This window comes from Gigantopelta aegis, chromosome 10 (assembly GCF_016097555.1).
Source record: "Gigantopelta aegis isolate Gae_Host chromosome 10, Gae_host_genome, whole genome shotgun sequence".
Taxonomy (NCBI): domain Eukaryota; kingdom Metazoa; phylum Mollusca; class Gastropoda; order Neomphalida; family Peltospiridae; genus Gigantopelta; species Gigantopelta aegis.
In genome coordinates, this window is record NC_054708.1 from 44822357 (window position 1) to 44845123 (window position 22767).

General features: G+C 39.3%; 1 protein-coding gene across 1 annotated transcript in view; it reads left to right on the top strand.

The window, feature by feature from the left end:
- Positions 1 to 22767, top strand: part of LOC121384690 — a 215488-nt gene that overhangs the window by 12241 nt on the left and 180480 nt on the right. The window contains exon 2 of the mRNA XM_041515180.1: positions 17446 to 17548. Coding sequence (XP_041371114.1) covers positions 17488 to 17548 — 61 coding nt within the window. The 5' untranslated portion in view covers positions 17446 to 17487. The remainder of the gene's footprint in view (positions 1 to 17445; positions 17549 to 22767) is intronic.

Genomic DNA, 22767 nt, shown 5'->3' on the forward strand with positions numbered 1-22767 from the left:
GAAATAGTGCAACAAATGGATACACAAACCAAAAATGTATAACCTACCGTACTCATTAAATCACAATTGAAGTACTTGCATCATTATTAACAAAATAAATCTTCCAACGACAACATAAACAGTTTGCCTGCCATTTTAAATTTGCTAAATAGAGGGAAGCAACTCGCCCTGCACATTAAGAAAACTATTGACTTAAAGTGCGCCCTAGACTAGAGGGAGAGTACTCGCTTGTGAAATCGTGCCATACTTTAAATAAATTGTATAATTATATTTGTTCAACATTAATCATTCATACATCCATACACCCACTGACTGATTCGTTCAACCATCGAATTTTATCATTCTTCAATCTAGCTATACATCCATTCATTCATTCTTCCATCCATCCATCCATCCATCCATCCATCCATCCATCCCTCGATCGATTCATTGTTACCTTATGAGACGAAGAGACGTACGATATTTGCTATTTTTAAAATCATACATGTTATAATGCCATGGCAGCTTGAATTACCTTTGTAAATTGTACAAAGATACGATTTATAGCACTGGTTTTATCTTAAATAGAATATACAGTGGTTCGTAAAAACAATCCTGACCAAAAATGCCAGAACATCTCTTCCACTCTGCCTTGTGCAGAGATACGATTTGTAACACATTAACTGTTTTGTCCTTCAAATATAAGCAGTTACCATCATGTCAAAAAAATCCATTCCACTCTGTTTTGTTTAACGGTACCACAAGAGCACGTTGATTTATTAATTTGGTCTTATAGAGAAAACCCGCTACACTTTTCTATTAGTAGCAAGTGATTTTTTATATGGACCATCCCACAGACAGGATAGCACATAAAACGGTATTTGATATACCAGTCGTGGTGCACTGGCTGGCATGAGAAATAGCTCAATGGGCCCACCGAAGTGGATCGATCCCAGAGCATTCATTTATTTCAACTAATTTTCGTGCTTATACCTAATTAAGGTATCCTGTCACACACCTCAGCTATCTGGGCCGTCTGTCGAGGACAGTGGCTTAGTTGTTAGTTGGTTAGTGAGAGAGAAGAGTGTGTAGTGGTCTTACACCTACCCACTGAGTTGTTAAAACTCGCTCTGGGTGGGAGCCGGTATCGGGCTGCGAACCCTGTACCTACCAGTCATATGTCTGATGGCTTAATCTACAACACCACCGAAGCCGATGTAAAAGGAACTGGGTTTTTTTTTATGTGTACCACTGGACTTCAATGTTGCTTGTCCAGGAATGCCATTCCCAGTCTGGAGCTCCACGCGGTAAGACGTGTTTGTTTCGCGTGTGCACACTGCACGTGCTTTCGTGTGCTCGACTTGGGGGTCCTTCGTTTCGTTGTTTTTGTCAGCGAAATGAAATTTTGTACTGGGATGTATGCGGCCATTGGAACTGATTGAACGCTGGAACGTTTCTCGTTTCGACAGCCTGCACCACTAGGTTGGATTCTTTTTTAGCGAGATTCCTTGCCTCCACGTCATTTCTCCGTCTGACTGTCGACTTGGTATTTTTCGTGACTCGTATGACGGCCATTCTGCAGAACGCCACGGTTGTTCGCGTTTAGTCTCTACATGTCCGAGCCTGTCCTAGCAGCACTGGAAGATTGACCGCCCCACTCTAAGAAGAAATAGGAAGCGGGGTCGGCCCCTACTACTCTTTTTCTAGACTTTACCTTGCTTTATAGTGATACCATCTCGTATCCTCCGGAGTCGGGCCCGTCCGCACCACTATACCAAACCATGACGACTGGACTATACCCTAGTCTGATACTCTCTCTCGTTCAGACGGATCCGGCTTCTCAAGATCTGTATTTCAGCACAGCACTACACCTTGAACGTCTATCGACTGACAATCTAGGGGTTTTCTTGACGGGATGCAACCCATCTCGTCCCTTTAAGCTGTGCACCCAAACGGCCTTAACGAGGCCACTCGCGTGGACATATCGATCGGACTTTAAACTTTTAAATCTGCGTTCAAAATTTTATGTCGAAATTACTTCTTAATTTAAATATTATTAAATAGTCCGATCCTCTCTTCTTTCTCTTATTTAATTTTGGACTGTCCTTCTAAAATGCTCCAAATTATATAAATATTCGGTCGAACAGTCAGTTCTTTTTATTTTTGGCTTGTAACCTTTTTATTTTTTTTATTTATTCTATTAACTTTTTTACTAATTGCTATTACAAAATTCTGCCCATTTTCAACCCCCCCCCCCCCCCCCCCCCATCCCGAGTCAGGCCACCGATCTTATCGGAGGTCGGACTCGGGATGGGCGTGTTCGAAACCCTAGTGGTATATGGGCACGTTAAACTAGTTATCATCATCATCATCCAGGAATGCAAGTCTGGCCCGGACTTGAACTGTTGGCAGTCAGACCAGAATCTCTAAGGAACGTAATTCCTAGGACCTGCATTCCTATGAGTTTAAGTCCGGGAAGACAACTGTTCTTACGGACTTGCACTCCGTTTACACCGGTACCGCCCCAGAGCAGAACAAAAGTTTCAAGTAGTGCCGGAGCACACACAGTCGAGGACGTCTGGGTTGCGAAGTCCTTGACTCGAGTCAGTGTCCAGATCAAATGAGGCGTCGATAAGCCAGGATAATACGATAGAGCGTGAAGCTAGCGACAAATTAGTGTCATTACTGATCAGTTTCTACAATTTCCACTTGGGGGTGTGATAACGCATCGAGGGCTATTTTTTCGAAGTGCTTCCAAATGTGACCGTCATCGAAAACAATTGTTATTATGCACAACGCAATAATTATGTACTTGTATACATGTGTGCGTGTGTGTGTGTGTGTGTGTGTGTGTGTGTGTGTGTGTGTGTGTGTGTGTGTGTCTGTGTGTGTGTCCATGTGTGTGTGTGTATCTCTGTGTGTGTGTGTGTGTGTGTCTTGATATATGAATACATATTGTATGTATGTCGCGATTGATTATTTAACGTATGTGTATGTATAGGTATGTAGGTATTGATGTATGAATATCTATATCGTCGGCGAAATGACAAAACCTCGTAACTACACTTTTCAAAATTTTACAGGAGAGCAAAAAAACTGAATATTTTTCGAAAAATAGTTAATGGTGATAACTACTTAATAGTGGGTGTACCATAGTTACGGCTACGTCCGAAATTAGGACGTTTTACCCTATGTGTCAGGTCTACAAATGTACTTACGACATTTTACACCTGAAATGTCGTTGAAAATCTCAGTTACGACATTTTGATCTAGAATTTAACACAGGTTGAAGTAATGAGGCAAGATCTATACATGGATTAAATACACATACATGTGCAATTAACTGGTTTTATTTACATGTAATCCATGTAATGTGTGAACATAATGCAATGCTGAGCGTCATGTCCACACTCTAGCTTCCCGCTTAGTAGATACGACGTTTTGTCATTTTGTTTCTTGGACCAGTTATAATACGACTATTTGTCATGTGACAGTCAACCACTTTCTAATAGGCCGATAGTTACGATCTTTTGACAAAAGCAGAATATAAACATTCTAACTCTGGAAATTCCAAAAAGTGATTTCTCGCCAAAAGCGTAGTTACGACCTTTTGTCATTTCGCCGACGATATATTGTATTATGTCGAGGTTGACTAGTACACAAATAAATATTAACGCACTGGCGCAGGGGATAATTAATTCCTTTCTGGCCTCACAAATTGTCTCATGCCGTTGCTGGGACTCGTACCTATGCCACCGAATCGCCAGCAACTTGCAGACTTGCCACGATATGTTCTCAGCTATCGAGACATCCATATGTATGTATGTATGTATGTATGTATGTATGTATGCATGCATGCATGCATGGATGCATGGATGGTTGGATGGATGGATGGATGGATTGGATGGATGGATGGATGGATGGATGGATGCATGCTTGCATGCATGGGTGCATGGATGGATGGATGGATGGATGGATTGGATGGATGGATGCATGGATGCATGGATGGATGGATGGATGGATGGATGGATGGATGGATGGATGGATGGATGGATGGATGGATTGGATGGATGGATGGATGTATACTGCTACAAGTTGTAGGGCCGAATTGACAAAGTCTGTTTATGTCTTACACTCGTGTAACTAAATACATTTACAATGCTTAAACACCTGTTTGTGTCTTACACTCGTGTAACTATATACATTTACAATGCTTGAACACGTGTTTATGTCTTACACTCGTGTAACTATATACATTTACAATGCTTGAACACGTGTTTATGTCTTACACTCGTGTAACTATATACAATTACAATGCTTTAACACGTGTTTATGTCTTACGCTCGTGTAACTACATCCATTTACAATGATTAAACACCTGTTTATGTCTTACACGCGTGTAACTACATCCATTTACAATGCTTAAACACCTGTTTATGTCTTACACGCGTGTAACTACATACATTTACAATAATTAAACACCTATTTATGTCTTACACTCGTGTAACTACATACATTTACAATGCTTAAACACTTGTTCATGTCTTACACGCGTGTAACTACATACATTTACAATGTTTTAACACCTGTTTATGTCTTACACGCGTGTAACTACATACATTTACAATGCTTTAACACCTGTTTATGCCTTACACTCGTGTAACTACATACATTTACAATGCTTAAACACCTGCGTTTAAAAAAAAGAACAGGCTTCATAAATTCGGCTCATAATGTATTTATGTCTGTTTGTCCGCTTGCCTGCCTGCCTGTCTGTGTGTATATCCGTCCATCCATCAGTGTAAATATATACGCGCATGCATATATGTATACAAAGATGAATTCATATAAACCGATGGTTTGATGAATGGATGGATGGATGGATGGATGCATGAATGGGTGGATGGATGGATGGATGAATGAATGGGTGGATGGATAAATGAATGAATGAATGAATAAATGGATGGATGGATGGATAGATGGATAGATGAATGAATGAATGAATGAATGAATGAAAGGACGGACGGACGGACGGACGGACGGACAGACGGACAGACAGCCATGCAAGGAAGTAGACAAATGGACATACAGACAGTATAAGTTGTAGAGGGGTAAATGTACCATTTGTGTGCTCTTTTACCCTTAGCCGAAGGTAGTAAATTAATAATACAATAACCAACAACAATACTGAAACATAGATGTACAAATAAGGCAGATGTACAAGTAGATGGACGTATGCATACATGTGTGTGTGTGCGTACGTGCGTACGTGTGTGCGTATGTATGTATGTATGTATGTGTGTGTGTATGTATGTATGTATGTGTGTATGTATGTATGTATATATGTATGTATGTATGTATTGATGTATGATATCTATATATTGTATATATGTCGAGGTTGACTAATACATACATAGATATTAACGCACTGGCGCAGGGGATAATTAAATCCTTTCTGGCCTCACAAATTGTCCCATGCCGTTGCTGGGACTCGAACCTGTGGCACCGAATCGCCCGCAAATTGCAAGACTAACCACGATGCGCTCTGTGCGTGCGTATATGTGTGTATCTACATGTATGTGTGTGTCTACGTGTGCGTGCGTGTATGTGTGTGTGTGTATGTGTGTGTGTGTGTGTGTGTGTGTGTGTGTGTGTGTGTGTGTGTTCATATTTGCAGGTTCGTTTCAGTTTATGCATGTATATTTACGTATTTGGCGTGGGTGTAGACACACTGTTATTATTAATCAGTGCGGTTTTGTGTAGGCAAGTTACGTCTAAATACCTCGTATATTAAATCAAATGTGTTCATTTCCTGACATTAATTTTCATCACAGTAATGGCATTATCCAGTGTATCACATACATCATTGTGTCGTAAACCAAGAACTAGGGCATACGAAACATTACAGTATGAAAACGAAAAATGTGGCATATATCAATTATTGCTTTCATTTTATTAAATTATGTTTGCTGTAGAAAATCAATCGAAGAAAATCATCTATTCTGTTCTTATTGAATTATATAAACCCATCGACTTAGCGAAAGCAAAATTTAATTTCTTTGGCAAATTACTGTTTGATTTTGTCGGTTAGATACAGCGATTCGAGGGGACTGGTACACGTACTGCTGCTAAGTTATATATCTGCCCTGACATTGCTTCAACGAGTGCAAACACAATACTGATGCGGTGGAATCGTTGAAAAGGTTTCTGGGACGGAAAGCCCGGTAACACGGTTATATAGAAGACCACCACGACACTTGACGCGTTCTGTCAACATTACACATTCGTCGTATCGACCAGACGGCGGTCGGTGGGATATTAAAGGCGCATATCCTAGTTTCAACTCGTTAAAATGGACACTAAGTTTAATTAATCTACAAACGTGTAACACACATGGATAAAGTTACAACAGAGTGAAACAGTGAGTCTATGACGTTAAAATCAGAAAATATTGTTATACAATAGACTAGAACTTGAATCAATAATCGCTACTTCTCCGACGCACGTGCGTTTTTAAAAATATTAAAAATGTATTTTGTGATATTAGAAACAACGGGATGACCAGAAACACACTGGCTCTATGGAAATGGATAATCTAAGCAATATAAGTAATGTTTGATTTCAATGATCATAAACGGCTCTAATAGCACTGGCGTAGGAAACGGGGGGGGGTAGCAAGGGGGGCATGTGCCCCCTACTTTTCAGATATTTTGCTTTATATTTGCTTTATAATAGTGTAAAAGTGTGTAAATATAAACACACACTTTTCGGCACCTTCCTACGCAACTGAATAGTGAAACATATGCTGTAGTGTTTAAAAACTAGGGCCTGTCCTTTTAAAGGGCCTATCCTGGGCTTGGCACGATTGTAACATGTTTACTACTTTAAGATCCTTTTTGAGGAGTGAAATTACATATTTAAAATATCTTCATGTTTAGAATATCCAGTGAAGGATCCAGAAAATGCATATACGGGGAAGCGGATTCTACAACGTAAAAAATGAAGAATTTTGTTTTAATATATAACTGTCGCAAAACGTAGATCCACTATTGATGTCAGTATCTGTATAAACAAGGTGTACTACCAAGATGGGGGTTTTTTTTCGTTGTTTACATCAGTTTTACACTTTGCTTTATATTTGCTTTATAATAGTGTAAACGTGTGTAAATATAAAAGTGTGCCCCCTCCCCCTCCACACATCCCCCCCCTTTTTGTACCTTCCTACGCCCCTATTTTATTAGCAGAAGCTAACTTTATACCTTCCTACGCCCCTATTTTATTAGCAGAAGCTAACTTTATACCTTCCTACGCCCCTATTTTATTAGCAGAAGCTAACTTTATACCTTCCTACGCCCCTATTTTATTAGCAGAAGCTAACTTTATACCTTCCTACGCCCCTATTTTATTAGCAGAAGCTAACTATATACCTTCCTACGCCCCTATTGTATTAGCAGAAGCTAACTTTATACCTTCCTACGCCCCTATTTTATTAGCAGAAGCTAACTTTATACCTTCCTACGCCCCTATTTTATTAGCAGAAGCTAACTTTATACCTTCCTACGCCCCTATTTTATTAGCAGAAGCTAACTTTATACCTTCCTACGCCCCTATTTTATTAGCAGAAGCTAACTTTATACCTTCCTACGCCCCTATTTTATTAGCAGAAGCTAACTTTATACCTTCCTACGCCCCTATTTTATTAGCAGAAGCTAACTTTATACCTTCCTACGCCCCTATTTTATTAGCAGAAGCTAACTTTATACCTTCCTACGCCCCTATTTTATTAGCAGAAGCTAACTTTATACCTTCCTACGCCCCTATTTTATTAGCAGAAGCTAACTTTATACCTTCCTACGCCCCTATTTTATTAGCAGAAGCTAACTTTATACCTTCCTACGCCCCTATTTTATTAGCAGAAGCTAACTTTATCGGCAATATAAATTAATTTGGTGCGATGGAATCTGGAGCAGTAGCTGCAATGATTTGTTATCCAGCCGGTCCAGCATTGGGGATGGAGCCCGCGAACCATCACTCCTCAGGCAGATGTTTCAACACCGAGTTACCGGCACCGATTCTGCATGGCATTCTTACTTTGGTTATAAAATAAAACAAGCATTCTGAAAGTACTGCTAAAGCAATACATGGCCCCTACCGGGCCACATAAATTTGCATATCTCTGTCAAAATAGGTAAATGGCCATGAAAGTCATACTTGATTTGTAAGTGATTTGTAAGTGTATATGATAAGGCTATACACAAAATATCGTCTCAATATCTTGCGGCACTGCGAAAAACTAATTCTGGAAAACTTTATGTGGGACAGACGGACCGATGGACAGACAGACGCACAGAATAACGGGAATAGAATAGAATAGAATAGAATAGAATAGCACGAGAAATGCATCGACTGTTGCGTGTCAAACTATGGTAAATGCAAAACATAAAGTAATGATCAACATCAATATAGAGATTCAACAGTAAATTAAAACATGTAGTGTAGAGAACTGCAAAAAAATAAAAAATAAATAAATAAAAAATCCCAGATAGATAAACACAAAAGGACAAAAACGAAGCCTATAATCGCCCCAGTTGAACCGGTAGGGAACTATTAAACATCGCTTGTCATTAAGGGTTTAAGTACAATGGATAGCATGCTTCAACCTAAATTGCATATAACTAAGCTCAATGTGATGCTAAGCTATAAATCATGATTTTCACTAGACATGAAAAAAAAATGGCCATTACTGACTCGGTTGTCATAATTACGGATATAATATATTCATATTATTGGTATATAGTAGGATAATGGATTGGCAGCTAACGTATTCATACGCGTAGTTTTCTAGACCAGTGACGTCACATGTGCGCTTGAAAGCCCGTGGATACTTGACATCACAATTACTACTGAAAGCTTTTTATTAGTTAGTACCCAAGGGGCCAAGAGATCGAGGTTAATATATTTTCGATAAATTGCGATTGCTTGAGCCTTCTGAAGTAAAGGACTAGCTGCTCTAAATGACGTGCACGGAACTGTCACAGACAAGCTTAGGTCAGGTCAGGTCAGAGGTCACACGCAGCCCACGACTTGCACTCATTGTCTTGACAATTATAAGACTGTGTACGCTGTCGTGAGGTAATAATTATTACTTCCATCACAGTACGGCAGATATTTTATTTGATCTTGGAACTCTTCTATATTGTAAGAGTAACGGTTAGAGACGCATAATAAATGATTCCAGGGCCGAGTTCAGCTACACCGAGCTGAATAACGCCCGTTAGACTAATTTATGCTCTTCACGACATCTGTCGTGCAAAAAAAAAAAAAAGGGAAAAAAAAAGAGAAAAAAAATCAAAGTAGGTTGTCAGCGAAAAGGTTCAGACAGACACCCTTATGACAAAACTCCGCCTCAAGAGGCAGTATATCGCTTTCACATTTGTTATCATTTAGTACTAAACACAACAAGGACCTTCAAAGCAATGGGTTATTTAAACACTACAGAGGTCAACCTACTTATAATGATTAAAGAAACATTTTCAAAAGCCATTTCAGTATTTTTTTTGTTTTTTGTTTTTTTTTAAATCAAGAATTATTTCCTTACCGGATTATATTATTCTACTACAACAAGTAATGAGACGACAATTTGTGGTTTTGCGCCCTAAGAGATTTATTACATTAAAGAACCAACTTCCAGTCTTGACATACTACTTCAACGACCATTTTCAAATTCATCTTTTATTAATATGTAAGAGTACTGAATGGATACTAAAACCTCTATATATCGCAAATAAAACGTTTGTTTAAAGGAACAGACCCTAGTTTCAACCCGTGAAAATTAACACTAAGTTTAGATAATCTACAAATCTGTAACACATTTGGATAAAGTTATAGTTGTGTGAAACATGAGTCTGTGACTTTGAAATGGTGAAATACCCTCTAAAAACTGACTAAAACTCGACTCCATAACTGTTACTTCTCAGACGCACGTGCGTTTTTCAAAATATGAGAAAGACATTTTGTGATGTTAAAAACACAAGGATCACCAAAAACACTTCGAAAGTACGGACTTTTATCATCTAAACCATAAAATCTAAATAAAGTATGATTTTGGTTGTCAAAAACGGCTATAAATGTAAAAAAAAAAAATGCTTTAGTGTTTAAAAACTAGGGTATGTCCCTTTAAAGTTTGTTTTGTTTAATGACACCACTAGAGCGCATTGATGTATTATTCATCGGTTATTGGATATCAAACATTTGGTAATTCTAACATAGTCTTAGAGAGGAAACCCGCTACATTTTCCCGTTAGTAGCAAGGGATCTTTTATATGCAACATCCCATAGACAGGATATCATATACCACGGCCTTTGAAATAGCCCAATGGGCATACGCAAATAACGTAATATCAAATAACTACTAGTTTCAATGTTTGTGAAAATATTTCGCACAGACATATGGTCCAGGGGTATATTGGAACAATCAGTGTTGAGTTATATATGGCCGAGGTATCAATTAATATGTCTATTTTGTGTTCATTGCATGATAATTTATAGCTTAATAAAGACTACATCAGTAGCTTTATATAAAGCAATACACCCTTTGTGCAAATACCCGTATTTATATAACAATACATTGTGTAGGATGTGTCAAACATATGACATGAGATTTACGGGATGTATTTGAGGATGCTAAAGACGAAACACACTGCTGCCGCGCTAAAGGCGACGATGCATGATACGATTGGCTGGTACGATAATAGCCAATTGCATAGCAACAGATGAAATCATAATGTTGTCTTTTCACAGTTAGGCTATTCTCGTACGAGACACTCGTATCGTGTGACATAGCCTTAAGGCTTCTACTGTCTAATAGTATAAATAGAAAGGACAGCAGCATATACCGAGGTCTTAATTACGAGCTACTCTCGTCTACTAAAATCAAAACCTATACGTAGCTCTCTACCATTCACATTTGAACGACCATCAAAATTGCGCCAAATTTCCTTCATTAAAATGCGCACCAGTTCTCTTTGGCTTAATCCTACGAGACATTCCAAATTACATAGCACCATATCACCTCCCGCCTGCTACCAACCTCCCCATCCTTTCCTGTTCTGGACAGGCGTGCGCTACAACAGCTTGCTCTGCATGTGCACGTTAATTCTTCGGTTACGGTTACGGTTACGGCATATACCGCAGCCACCGGCCTCGGTGGTATCGTGGTTAAGCCATCGGATATAAGGATGGCAGGTACTGGGTTCGCAGCCCGGTACCAGCTCCCACCCAGAACGAGTTTTAACGACTCAATGGGTAGGTGTAAGACCACTACATCCTCTTCTCTCTCACTAACAACTAACTGTCCTGGACAGAAAACCCAGATAGCTGAGGTGTGTGCCCAAGATAGCGTACCTGAACCTTAATTGGATATAAGCACGAACATAAGTTAAATACATGAATGAATCCCATAGCCTTTGATATTCCCCATGTGGAGCTCTGACTTCAGTTATTGTTACAGTTTTGCATGGGAACTAAATTTAACGTCGAGCATATCTACCGAGTTTGTGTCTCGGTATTTATACATTATTATGTTTAACAATCTTCTTTTGGAAGCTGAGTACATATTTACCCACTGTATTGAGCAGTGTCTGTATAACATGTTTATGCTACAAAAGCGGACTTGTCAGTATTTTATATTAACATTTTTACCTATTGATTTGGTGTGTATTCATTGCATTATAGTCGATACGAAATTTGTTTTGATATCGCAGCTCTTCAACTAAATACACCAGTGTATTTTAAATAAGGAAAAGAAAGAAAATTAAAGTTTGATCAACAACGACAACGAACGTTTAATCCCAGTAAGTTAGGTGTCAAACGTAGTGTATACGATAACAGCAACATTTTGGTGGTGACAATGGTTATTGTATAACGAACTTGCTATCGCCACATGGCTATTTGTATTGCCAGGTCTTCCATATATATGCACATTCTTCATACGGGTGTGGACATTCGTCTTCGTCACAATCATCAACATCATCGTCATCTTCATCGTCATCATCATCATTTTCAACATCATCATCATTATCATAATCATTATTATTATCATATTCTTTATCATTATTATTATCATCATCATTATATTATTCTTATTTTTATTCGTCTTCTTCGTCATCATCATCATCATCGTCGTCTTCTTCTTCATCCACAATATCATCATCTTCTTCATCATTATCTTCTTCGTCGTCATCATCATCATCTTCTTCATCATTATCTTCTTCGTCGTCATCATCTCATCATCATCTTCTTCATCATTATCTTCTTCGTTGTCGTCATCATCGTCTTCATCATCATCATTATCATCATCTTTTTCTTCTTCATCAACTTCTTCTTCATCATCATACTCTTCTTTAGCATCATTACCATCATCATCATTATCATTATCATCATCATCATCATCATCTTCTTCTTTGTCATCATCATCATCTTCTTCTTCGTCTTCGTCTTTAACGCACTAATGTTTTATTATATAAGAATTAAAAAAAAAAAAAACCCACTCAGACGTCTCAGCAGACAATTGCATAAACGTTGATAAGCATTAAATGCAAAATCATATCCGTGTGCAAGACAAAAGCATGTACCACTGGAGCAACGACAACATGTTTACTGGTATTACTAGAAATCTGAAACTTTACTGAAACTGGTGTCAGCTATGACAATAAGCTGAATAGGCCTGTTTGGAGGTGAAATCGAGGATTATATGATTATGCTATGTCTTTGTTGAAATATCTCTCGGGGTTTCCATACGGTGATGGCATTCGCGTTTTGCTTTTATAAATACCGGCTGGGTTACTGGTATTAATATAGGATACTAATATTGATACTGAGAACTCGGCGTTAAAACTGGAATATCTATTAATAATGGGATACTGGTATTTATACTAGGATATTGATATTGATGCATTGATATTGATATTGGGAAAACTAATATTGATTTTAGAATACGGATATTGAAATATTGTTATTGCTTTTGGGGCACTGGTATTGAAATTGGAATATTGATATTGATATTGGGATGCTGATGTTGATGAAGGAGGGGATCGGGAAAGCTCATAAAAATGGGATGCTCAGTAGCAACAGACAGGATAGTGTATACCACGGCCTGTGATTTCCCAGTCATGGGAATATTTGCTGGAAGGGGGAGGCGTTACCTACATACCATACCCGCAATAATGTTGAATACCAGTCTCAATGGCTTATGGTTAAGCTATGGAGTGTACGACCGAAAGGAGTTGGGTTCGTATCCCATTGTCGGCACCTTACTTAGATTGAAGGGGCGGGACGTAGCCCAGTGGTAAGGCGCACATCTGATGCGCGGTTGGTCTAAGATCGATCCCGTCGGTAGGCCCATTGGGCTATTTCACGTTCCAGCCAGTGCACCACCAACTGATATATCAAAGGCCGTGGTATGTACTATCCTGTCTGGGATGGTGCATATAAAAGATCCCTTGCTACTAATGAAATAATGTAGCGGGTTTCCTCTCTCTGACTGTGCGCAAATGACCATATGTTTGACATCCAATGGTCGATGATTAATAAATCAATGTGCTCTAGTGGTGTCGTTAAACAAAAACAAACTTACTTAGATTGAATGAGTGCACAACCCAATGTAAGACCACAGCCCGGGTTCCTTTCCCTGGCCATTAACAGCTGACCCGGATAGCTGAGATGTTTGCCCAGGAGGACGTGCTTAAAACATTTTTCGGGTAGGATTTAGCTCAATCGGTTGAGCGCTCGCCTGAGGTGCTTGCGTCGCAGGATCGAACAACCTCGATGGATCCGTTCAACTGGCTGTTGTTGTTTTTTTATCTCGTTCCAATCAGTGCCCTACAACTGGTTAAGGGACGTGGTATGTACTATCCTGTCTGTGGGAAGGTGCATATAAAAGATCCCTTGCTGCATTAGGAAAAATGTAGCGGATTTACTCTGTTGACTACGAGTCAGACTGATAAAAATTTTGACATTCAATAGCCGATGATTAATTAATCAATGTGCTCTAGTGGTGTCGTTAAACAAAACAAACTTTCATTCTTTCTCTTCTTTTGTTTTGTACTGGTATTTACTGGTACTGTGTATTTACTGGATGTAGAACTTTGCAGTGATCTCTTTGCGCTCAGGTCCAGTCGCCTGCCGTACACAACAGTGTGTTAAACATTGCATACAGTGATGAATTCCATAAATACAACGGCAACAGAAGTCGCCATCATTGTCACTGAGCATATAATTGGCTATATACAGACCTACCGAGTATATAGCCTCGGCTAATGAGGGCCGGCTATTTACACGGTGGTCGTATTGTGGGCGGAAATCCCAGTGTAGGGTGTATACCTCGAAATGAAATCGCATACACGACAATAGTAACATACATGAATGTGGATAAAACTCCTACCTGCAGCGTATAAATCGACATAAACACCACGGATATAAATACTACCATTCCTCAACCTTAAAGTAAATCAGAAAAAGGGAGTTACGCTGCTCATTTCAGCAATAACGAGTAGCGTCTATGACTACCCTAGTTCCGCACAAAATTTGAGTACTTTTTTTTTACAGGTACCCCATACATGTTTCAAGCTTATGGCTACTTGACACAGTGATAGTAGATTAAATAACATTTCATACATATTTTACCCGGATGAAACTAATGTTTTACAACAAACACATTCACATTTATCACCAATGGCAGGACTTGTGGTATTAACTGCTCTATCAAAAGCTGAGTGTACCTCGAACTTTGACCCAGCCGGAAGTTATTTGGTTTAGTACTATATGTAAGGCCACCGCACCTCATCTAAACGTGCATATGATAAAGATGGGTTACATCTAGTTGTATATAAGCCCCCCCCCCCCCCCCCCCCCCCCCCCCTAAAAAAAAAAAAAAAAAAAAAAAGGAGGAAAAAAAGAAAGTTGGTCTCTGGTCACACCAAAGTTCCAGAATTGATGCGGCGATGCGACTTTTGTCTCCTTTTTTTCCAATTTTTTTTTTTTCTTTTCTTTTTTTTTTTCTTCTTTTTTTTTAAACCACAGAAAAGGTGGGCATATTTAATACCGAAATAAGGGGCATATTTAAATTGAAAACAGAATGCACGTCCTAGTTCACGCGCGATGGCATTTTGGCTCCAAATGCGGTTTTACGTCATAGCAAGAAAAGCCCGGAAAAAAATCGACGTCATACCGCGGGAATTTTTTTAACAAAATCGACGCGAGACCAGAAATTTATTTTGTTTGGCCTAAGCACGAAAATCAGGTTCAAAATGAAGTGACCGACTGTTGAGCAATCCTCGCGTTCTTGGTAGCGGTTGTCCAGTTCACTGGTGTAATTTACACCAATGTTTATCGATGACATGTACTACCCGCACAAGTTGAGGGGATTCTAACGAATTGTCGTCTGCTGATGACAGACAATTACAGTCTTCCGAGCGATCACTTGATTTTGTCCGGTTTAATGTCAGCCAAATTGTGTTTGTATGATCCCTTTGAGGTAAGCTGACATCTCAAATACGTTTAGTGTGCTCAGGGCGCTACTTCTTTTCGTATCTTTAGCATCCCGCCAGTGGACGAACCGCGATGGAGAGTAATCCATTGCGAGTTTAGCGTATGAAAGTAAATATAATGCACCGGCGGTTCTAGGAATGAGTTGATGCAGCGGATGCTTCCCAACGTTCACTCTATGTTTAATTTTTCTCTGAATTATGGACTGTCGACATAATTAACTTTTTCTTTTTTAGACATCAATAATAACTTGGATATGGTGGTTATGTAGATGGTTCAATAAAGTACTTTTAGGTACAAATTTTCAGATAATACTTTGCTGGGTCATTAATTAGGTCAAGCATTTGTGACTGAGTGCCTTTAAAATAGTTTACTTTCTTGTCTTTGTTCTCATAGAATTCTAACATACTTTATCTTCATTTGCATTTGAGAATGGCCTGAGGCGGGATATAGCCCAGTCGTAAAGCGCTCGCCTGATGCGCGGTCGGTTTAGGATCGATCCCCGTTGGTGGGTCCATTGGGTTATTTCTTGTTCCAGCCAGTGCACCACGACTGGTATATCAAAGGCCGTGGTATGTGTTATCATGTCTGTGTGTATAAAAGATCCCTTGCTACTAATAGAAAACTCTAGCGGGATTCCTCTATAAGTTTATATGTCATAATAATTACTGGATGTTTGACATCCAATAGCCGATGATTAACAAATCAATGTGTTCTAGTGGTGTCGTTAAACAAAACTAATTTTGACATGTCTCTGCTGCAAAAGTGCACGATTTAGAACAGGGGGTTTCTGGCTTCTCTTTTTTTCTTTTTTCGGCGTTCCATACTCTTGGTATCACTATTAGATGTTAGACGCAAACTGGTTGTTGTTGTTTGTTTGTGTGGGGTTTTTTTGTTTTTTTTTGTTGTTGTTGTGTTTTTTTTGGTGTTTTTTTTTTGGGAGGGTGGTGTTTTGTTTCCATATGGGGTTCAAGCATGTCCATCCAGGATGCCTCATTGTGTGTGGCTTACACGGGAGATCTGGGGTCTAATTGTCCAATGTACTCTTTAGCTATCGCATACAAGTAATTGTATTTATTGCTGTGGCATATTCACAGATTCGCATAATGCAATTGGTGGTGGATACCGTAACATTACTAATAGTCCGGAAGCAGTGAGGCGATTTCATGTTTGGCCTAACCCAAAATTCTCGGTTATATTTATATATATATATTTTTTTTAATGTTATTTATTTATCTTTGGGGCATATATCATAATATCCAGGTGGGTGTAGAGTTGTCACCTTTGAGCAATTTAAAATATTCAAGATGGCCGCCATGTGGTCTGAAGATCAACAAAGTGCTGTATATCTGTAAACAAGTATAATGGAAATAGAAAATACTACATGAGTGGCCGTTAGATACCATTTGTCTTACAGCGAGTTGTCATGAATATGACGAACGAAAGCATATACTACACGGATCACTATTAAAAATGTGACGATTTTAAGAATTATTATTACAATATTGATTATTCCTAGAATACAATATTATAATATGATGATTCTAAGAATTATTATTACAATATTATTATTATTCCTAGAATACAAAATTTTAATATGATGATTCCCAGTGTTTTGGAAGTTCTGAGAATCCTACAAGAACCTAAGCAGACGTCGCCATTGTAGCTGAGGTTTTTATAGCAGGGAAGTCATTTATTAGTAGCACCACACACTAATCAAAACATATGTAAAATGTCGGCACAAGGCATTGCATAAGACATCATTAAAGTGAGCGACGCGTCTAAAACAAGGGAAATGAAATAACGGTATTGATTCGAAGACGGAATAATTGACGCATGACAAAATTATCTTATTAGCAATTTATTTCACTGAGGAATATTTTTATTTTTTTTAAAATTAATTTCTGTATGTTTGATTTTCAGGAGTGCTGTGAGAATAAAGGGAGGACAGTACACAGAAAGAAGATGAGTGTACGTCGGGGAGAGAGGATGAAACATAGGGGGAGCTATCCTATGGATCCCGCGGGTGAGTACACACATTGGTGTTCAGAATAGCTGTCTATCATCCCCCACCCTACGCCTACCCCCACTCCTAACCCTCTCCCCCCCCCCCCCCCCCCCCGATCCACGAAACGATCGTAGCGCTAGAATCACCTTAAGTGTAGAACCACCTTATACACTTAGGATGATCTTAACATTAGGATAGCTTCTTTGAACGGGGCCCTGAGCCTCAGCTAGCTGAAGAGATAAGGAAGGTCAAAGGGACCTCTCCTCTGAAAAAAACACAACAAAAAAACACGGCAAAAATATTTCACGCGATATGTCATTCTGATCGCCTGTCGGTTATGTAAATTTAAATTAATCCGGACCGCCAATCGGTTACGTGGTAACTCATTACGTTCTGAAAGTCACTTTACCAAACTGTTCGTTAATGAAACGCAATAAAGTAGTTTTGAGGTTATATTTTATTGTGCTTAAACTTACAAAATTAAGCGAAAATACTGTCATTAAAATGTAAGTGAAATGCATGTTTACGTTAATTTAAATAGGTTGCACAAATATAATCCAAGTAACCGAACAAACAGACATCGCGCAAAGTGACTTGCGGTTACCTAAGACTTTGAAATATTTCCCCTGGAAAAAGGTCCCCATGTTGTATAGGTTCTTAAACCCCTATATGAATCTATCCTGTATGGTTTTTAGCCAGACACAGCCCTATTAACCGTCACTGGATGTTGTAAATCAGTGTTTATGCACCATGTCACGACAAGCGATGCCTTGTGCCAGTGTGTGGAGGTATTGTCATGTGTGATATCGTTAAATGTTTCCATTTTCCAGCTGAAATTCATATTACATGTATGTTGTAGCCTGGATGTGTAAATTATTTTGAATTATATAATTTTTATATCGTGTTGCAGGATCACATTGAAAACCACAGCTTGTAGTGGGTTTACTGTAGTATTATTAAATAATCAATAACTATAGTGAATTGATGAACACTTGTGGGATCTCGAATACTATGGGTCGAATTTCAAAGCCTGTTTGTTTGGGGGTTTTTTTTGGTCTCAAAGCTCATATAGACTGGATGCGTGCGTCTGTTAAATGCACGCACCAAGCCGCACTGAAATAATTGTATGTGTTGTATATGCACAAAACGCAAGCTGCGGACGCATCCGACGCAATAGTCGGATCGCACGCACGCGCCGCATTCAATCTACACTAGTTTTACACGCGTTTATCTATATACCTACAATTACAACGCACGCACGCACATACACACACAATCTCGCTCCCTCCATCCCCCCTCTCTGTCTCTCTCTCTGCCTCGGTCTGTCTGTCTGTCTGTCTGTCTCTCGCTCTCTCTCTCTCTCTCTCTCTCTCTCTCTCTCTCTCTCTCTCTCTCTCTCTCTCTGCGTTTGAGAAAAACAGACTTCGTAACTGCGGCCCATGAAGTTTTGATTGGGACATTGATGCGATGAACGGTGAGGACATGTATCACATAGTGAGTGGGGGGGGGGTGTAGGGGTGGGGGTTGTCTCATTCTCACAACGTCAACCAGACCGCCTTGAAGACGAATAACCTAACAATAACACGATTTGTGACTTGGACAGACACTCGATACCGCGGGGTATGTCTAGTAATCAGGACTCGAAATTACCAGTTGTCAGATATAATTGAAGTTCGTCGTCTGGGTGCCTTGATTTGCAAGCATATGTGATGATTCCAGGGATCATTATGAAAATGTGCTGATTCTAAAAACCGTTACCAAAAACACTCCTTACCCTAGTTTTTGGATATAGTGTAAAATATGTTCGAATATATTTCGAGTTTTTTATTTTATTTACAAGGGATCGTTATGAAAATGTGCTGATTGTAAAAAGCATTGCCAAAGATACTCCTCTCCCTAGTTCTTGGATATAGTGTAAGATATGTTCGAATATATTTCGAGGTTTTTTTTTTATTTACAAGGGATCATTATGAAAATGTGCCGATTCTAAAAATCGTTACCAAAGACACTCCTCACCCTAGTTTTTGGATATAATGTAAAATATATTCAAATATATTTCGAGGTTTTTTTTTTTTTTACATTCAGTTACACACTATTTAAGGAAGAAACTGTTTTATTTAACGACGCACTCAACACATTTTATTTACAGTTATATGGCTTCGGACCACTATATACTGAGAAAGGAAACCCGCTGTCGCCACTTCAATGAATCTTTTATATGCACCATCCCACAGAAAGGATAGTACATAACACGGCCTTTGTTTACACCAGTTGTAGAGTACTGGCTGGAACGAGAAATAGCCCAATGGGGCCACCGACGGGGTTTGATCCTAAACCGACCGCGCATCAATCGAGCGCTTTACCACTGGGCTACGTCTCTCCCTTCATTATTTAAGATTTATTGCATAAACTCCGTTGATTCTATTTAGACAGCCCATTCAAAAAAGCGCCTAAATTTATAAATCTATTAATAGAAGTAGGCAGAGTTCTAAATATTAGGATTGCGCACAAATTATTAATGTCCCCTGTTTTTATTTTTGGCATTTAAAGTTCAAAATTGTCCTATATTTCTGTACCAGACCAGATCACTGGCTATCCAGAGATCGGGCCTGGGACAGACATGCTCGAAACTCTAGTGGTATATGAGCATGTAAATAAATATTGGTAATGGTAATGCGTAAACTCCGGAGTGTTTCAGGCCGTTTAGGAGTTTGTACTAATATTAAATATATGGTAATTAAAACAAGAAAGTACCTCGGAATCGGGAATAGTGAAGTTAATACCAAACGATTCAAAGACGCATATTTAAAATACAGTGAATCAAAGAATCATTTTTAAAACGTGACGATTCAAAGAATCATTATTGAAATGTAATGTTTCAAAGAATCGATATTATAAGGAAGAAAGGAATGTGTTAGTTAACGACGCACTTGATATGGCGTCGAACATATGCTTAATGGCTACTCTCATAATGAGAGAGGAAACCCACTGCCTCCACACAATGGGCTACTATTTCCAATTAGCAGCAGGGGATCTTTTTATAATTATGCACCATCCCACAGACAGGGTAATACATGCCCTGGCCTTTTTTTACACTAGTTGTGGAAAATTGGCTGGAACGAGAAAATAGCTCAGTGGGCCGACCGACGAGGACCGATTCTAGATCGACCGTGGATCAAGCAAGCGCTTTACCACTGGGCTACGTCACGCCTCCTGGTATCATAAAATAATGATTCCATCTGGTTTGATAGTTCCGATTATCCAGCACAATCTGAGACTGACCTGTATCAGTCACACCAAAATATTTAGCTGAGCGGCTGCATTTGTTTTGGCGCCGCGAGATGGATGAAATCTCCAGTAAAGGATCTCGGGAGAAGCTATCCTTAGAGATCAGACAGAGATTCGTGGAGAATCAGTCACTATATTGTCAAACACCCATTCGACTCTGTACAGTAGACATACCGCCCTGATCATGAGTTACTGTTCTGTCGTTCAGGTTTCTGTATAAGAATATCTACGATTCAATTCTGGGGTAGGTTTTTTTTTCCTGGGAGAGAATCGATTCTAGCTAAATAGATCGCGGTCTTCCGGTGCCAGTATTAGTGAGTATTTGAAATTTCTCCCCGACGGGCCCGATCGATCGCAAATGCTAATTGATTCTCTCTCTCCTGCGATCATATGGACATATCGTTTTACAGCTTCATTCGAAGGAGAAGTCTTTCCGTAAATACTGCGGAAGATGATGCCAGTACCAGAGTTCACCGACTGATTATCGCAATGCACAGTATTCAGTTACCCACAAGTCTTCATAAAATAGCGTGTCGAGCGAGGTGATGACACGAGGCCTGTCAAACTGCGATGCGTCAACTGCCAATGTATGTGTGGATCAAGGAAGTGCACGTATTGCGTAGCCTCCGCTTCATCCACTGTAGGGCTTCTAGAATTTTTATAAAAATCCACTAGTCATGAGATCAGCGATTAAAAACATGCACTAGCCATGATTAAAAATTAACTAGCCCTACTTTAAGTTAATACAATTTTACTAATAGCAATAATCAAATGTCACCTAAAGAGAGATATAGAACATAAAAACACTAAGATGAGGATGGGGGCAGGATATTCATATTTACAAAATGGACTTAAACGCAGCATTTGACAACTTTTTTTCACTAGCCGTCGGGCATGGCAATAGTAGTTATTTACTGGCCCAACATTGATTACTACTAGCCATGGGAGTGGGGCTACCATAATCTAGAAGCTCTGTCCACTGGAGCAACAACGTGTTGGAATACCTATTTCCATAAAATAAAAAAAGAGTTAAAGTTTGCTTTGTTTAACGACACCACCAGAGCACATTGATATATTAATCATCGGCTATTGGATGTCAAACATTTGGTAATTCTGACATATAGTCATCAATGAATGCATGAATGAATGAATGAATGTTTAACGACACCCCAGCACAAAAATACAAATCGGCTATTGGGTGTCACAAATGGTAAGTATATATAGTCATCAAAGGAAACCTGCTACATTTTTCCTAATGCAGCAAGGGATCTTTTATATGCACATTCCCAAATAGCAGGAAAGCACATATAACGGTCTTTAACCAGTTGTTGTGCACAGGGTGGAACAAGAAAAAACTAATTCAATCAGTTCAATAGATCCACCGAGGTGGTTCGATCCTGCGACGCAAGTACCTCAAGCAAGCACTCAACCGACAGAGCTAAATCCCGCCCCTATTTCCATAAAAAGCCTCCCCCCCCCCCCCCCCCTCCATTGTGTCTAGGGGGTTGGAGCAAGAGCAATACAAAGGACCATTAGGCTATGTCTTGTTCCAGCCAGAACACCACGACTGGTATATCAATGGCCGTTGTATGTGCTATCGTCTCTGATGGTGGTAAGCGCTCACCTGATGCGCGATCGATCTAGGATCGATTCCCGTCTGTGGGTCCAATGGGTTATTTCTCGTTCCTGCCAGTTTTCACAACCGCTGTAACAAAGGCCGTGGTATGTACTATCTTGTCTGTGGGATGGTGCATATAAAAGATCCCTTGCTGCTAATCGAAAAGAGTATCCCATGAATTGGCGACAGCGGGTTTCCTCTCCCAATATCTGTGTGGTCCTTAACCATATGTCTGACGCCATAAACTGTAAATAAAATGTGTTGAGTGCGTCTTTAAATAAAACATATCCTTCTTTCCTTCCTTTCTGGGGGATGGTGCATATAAAAGATT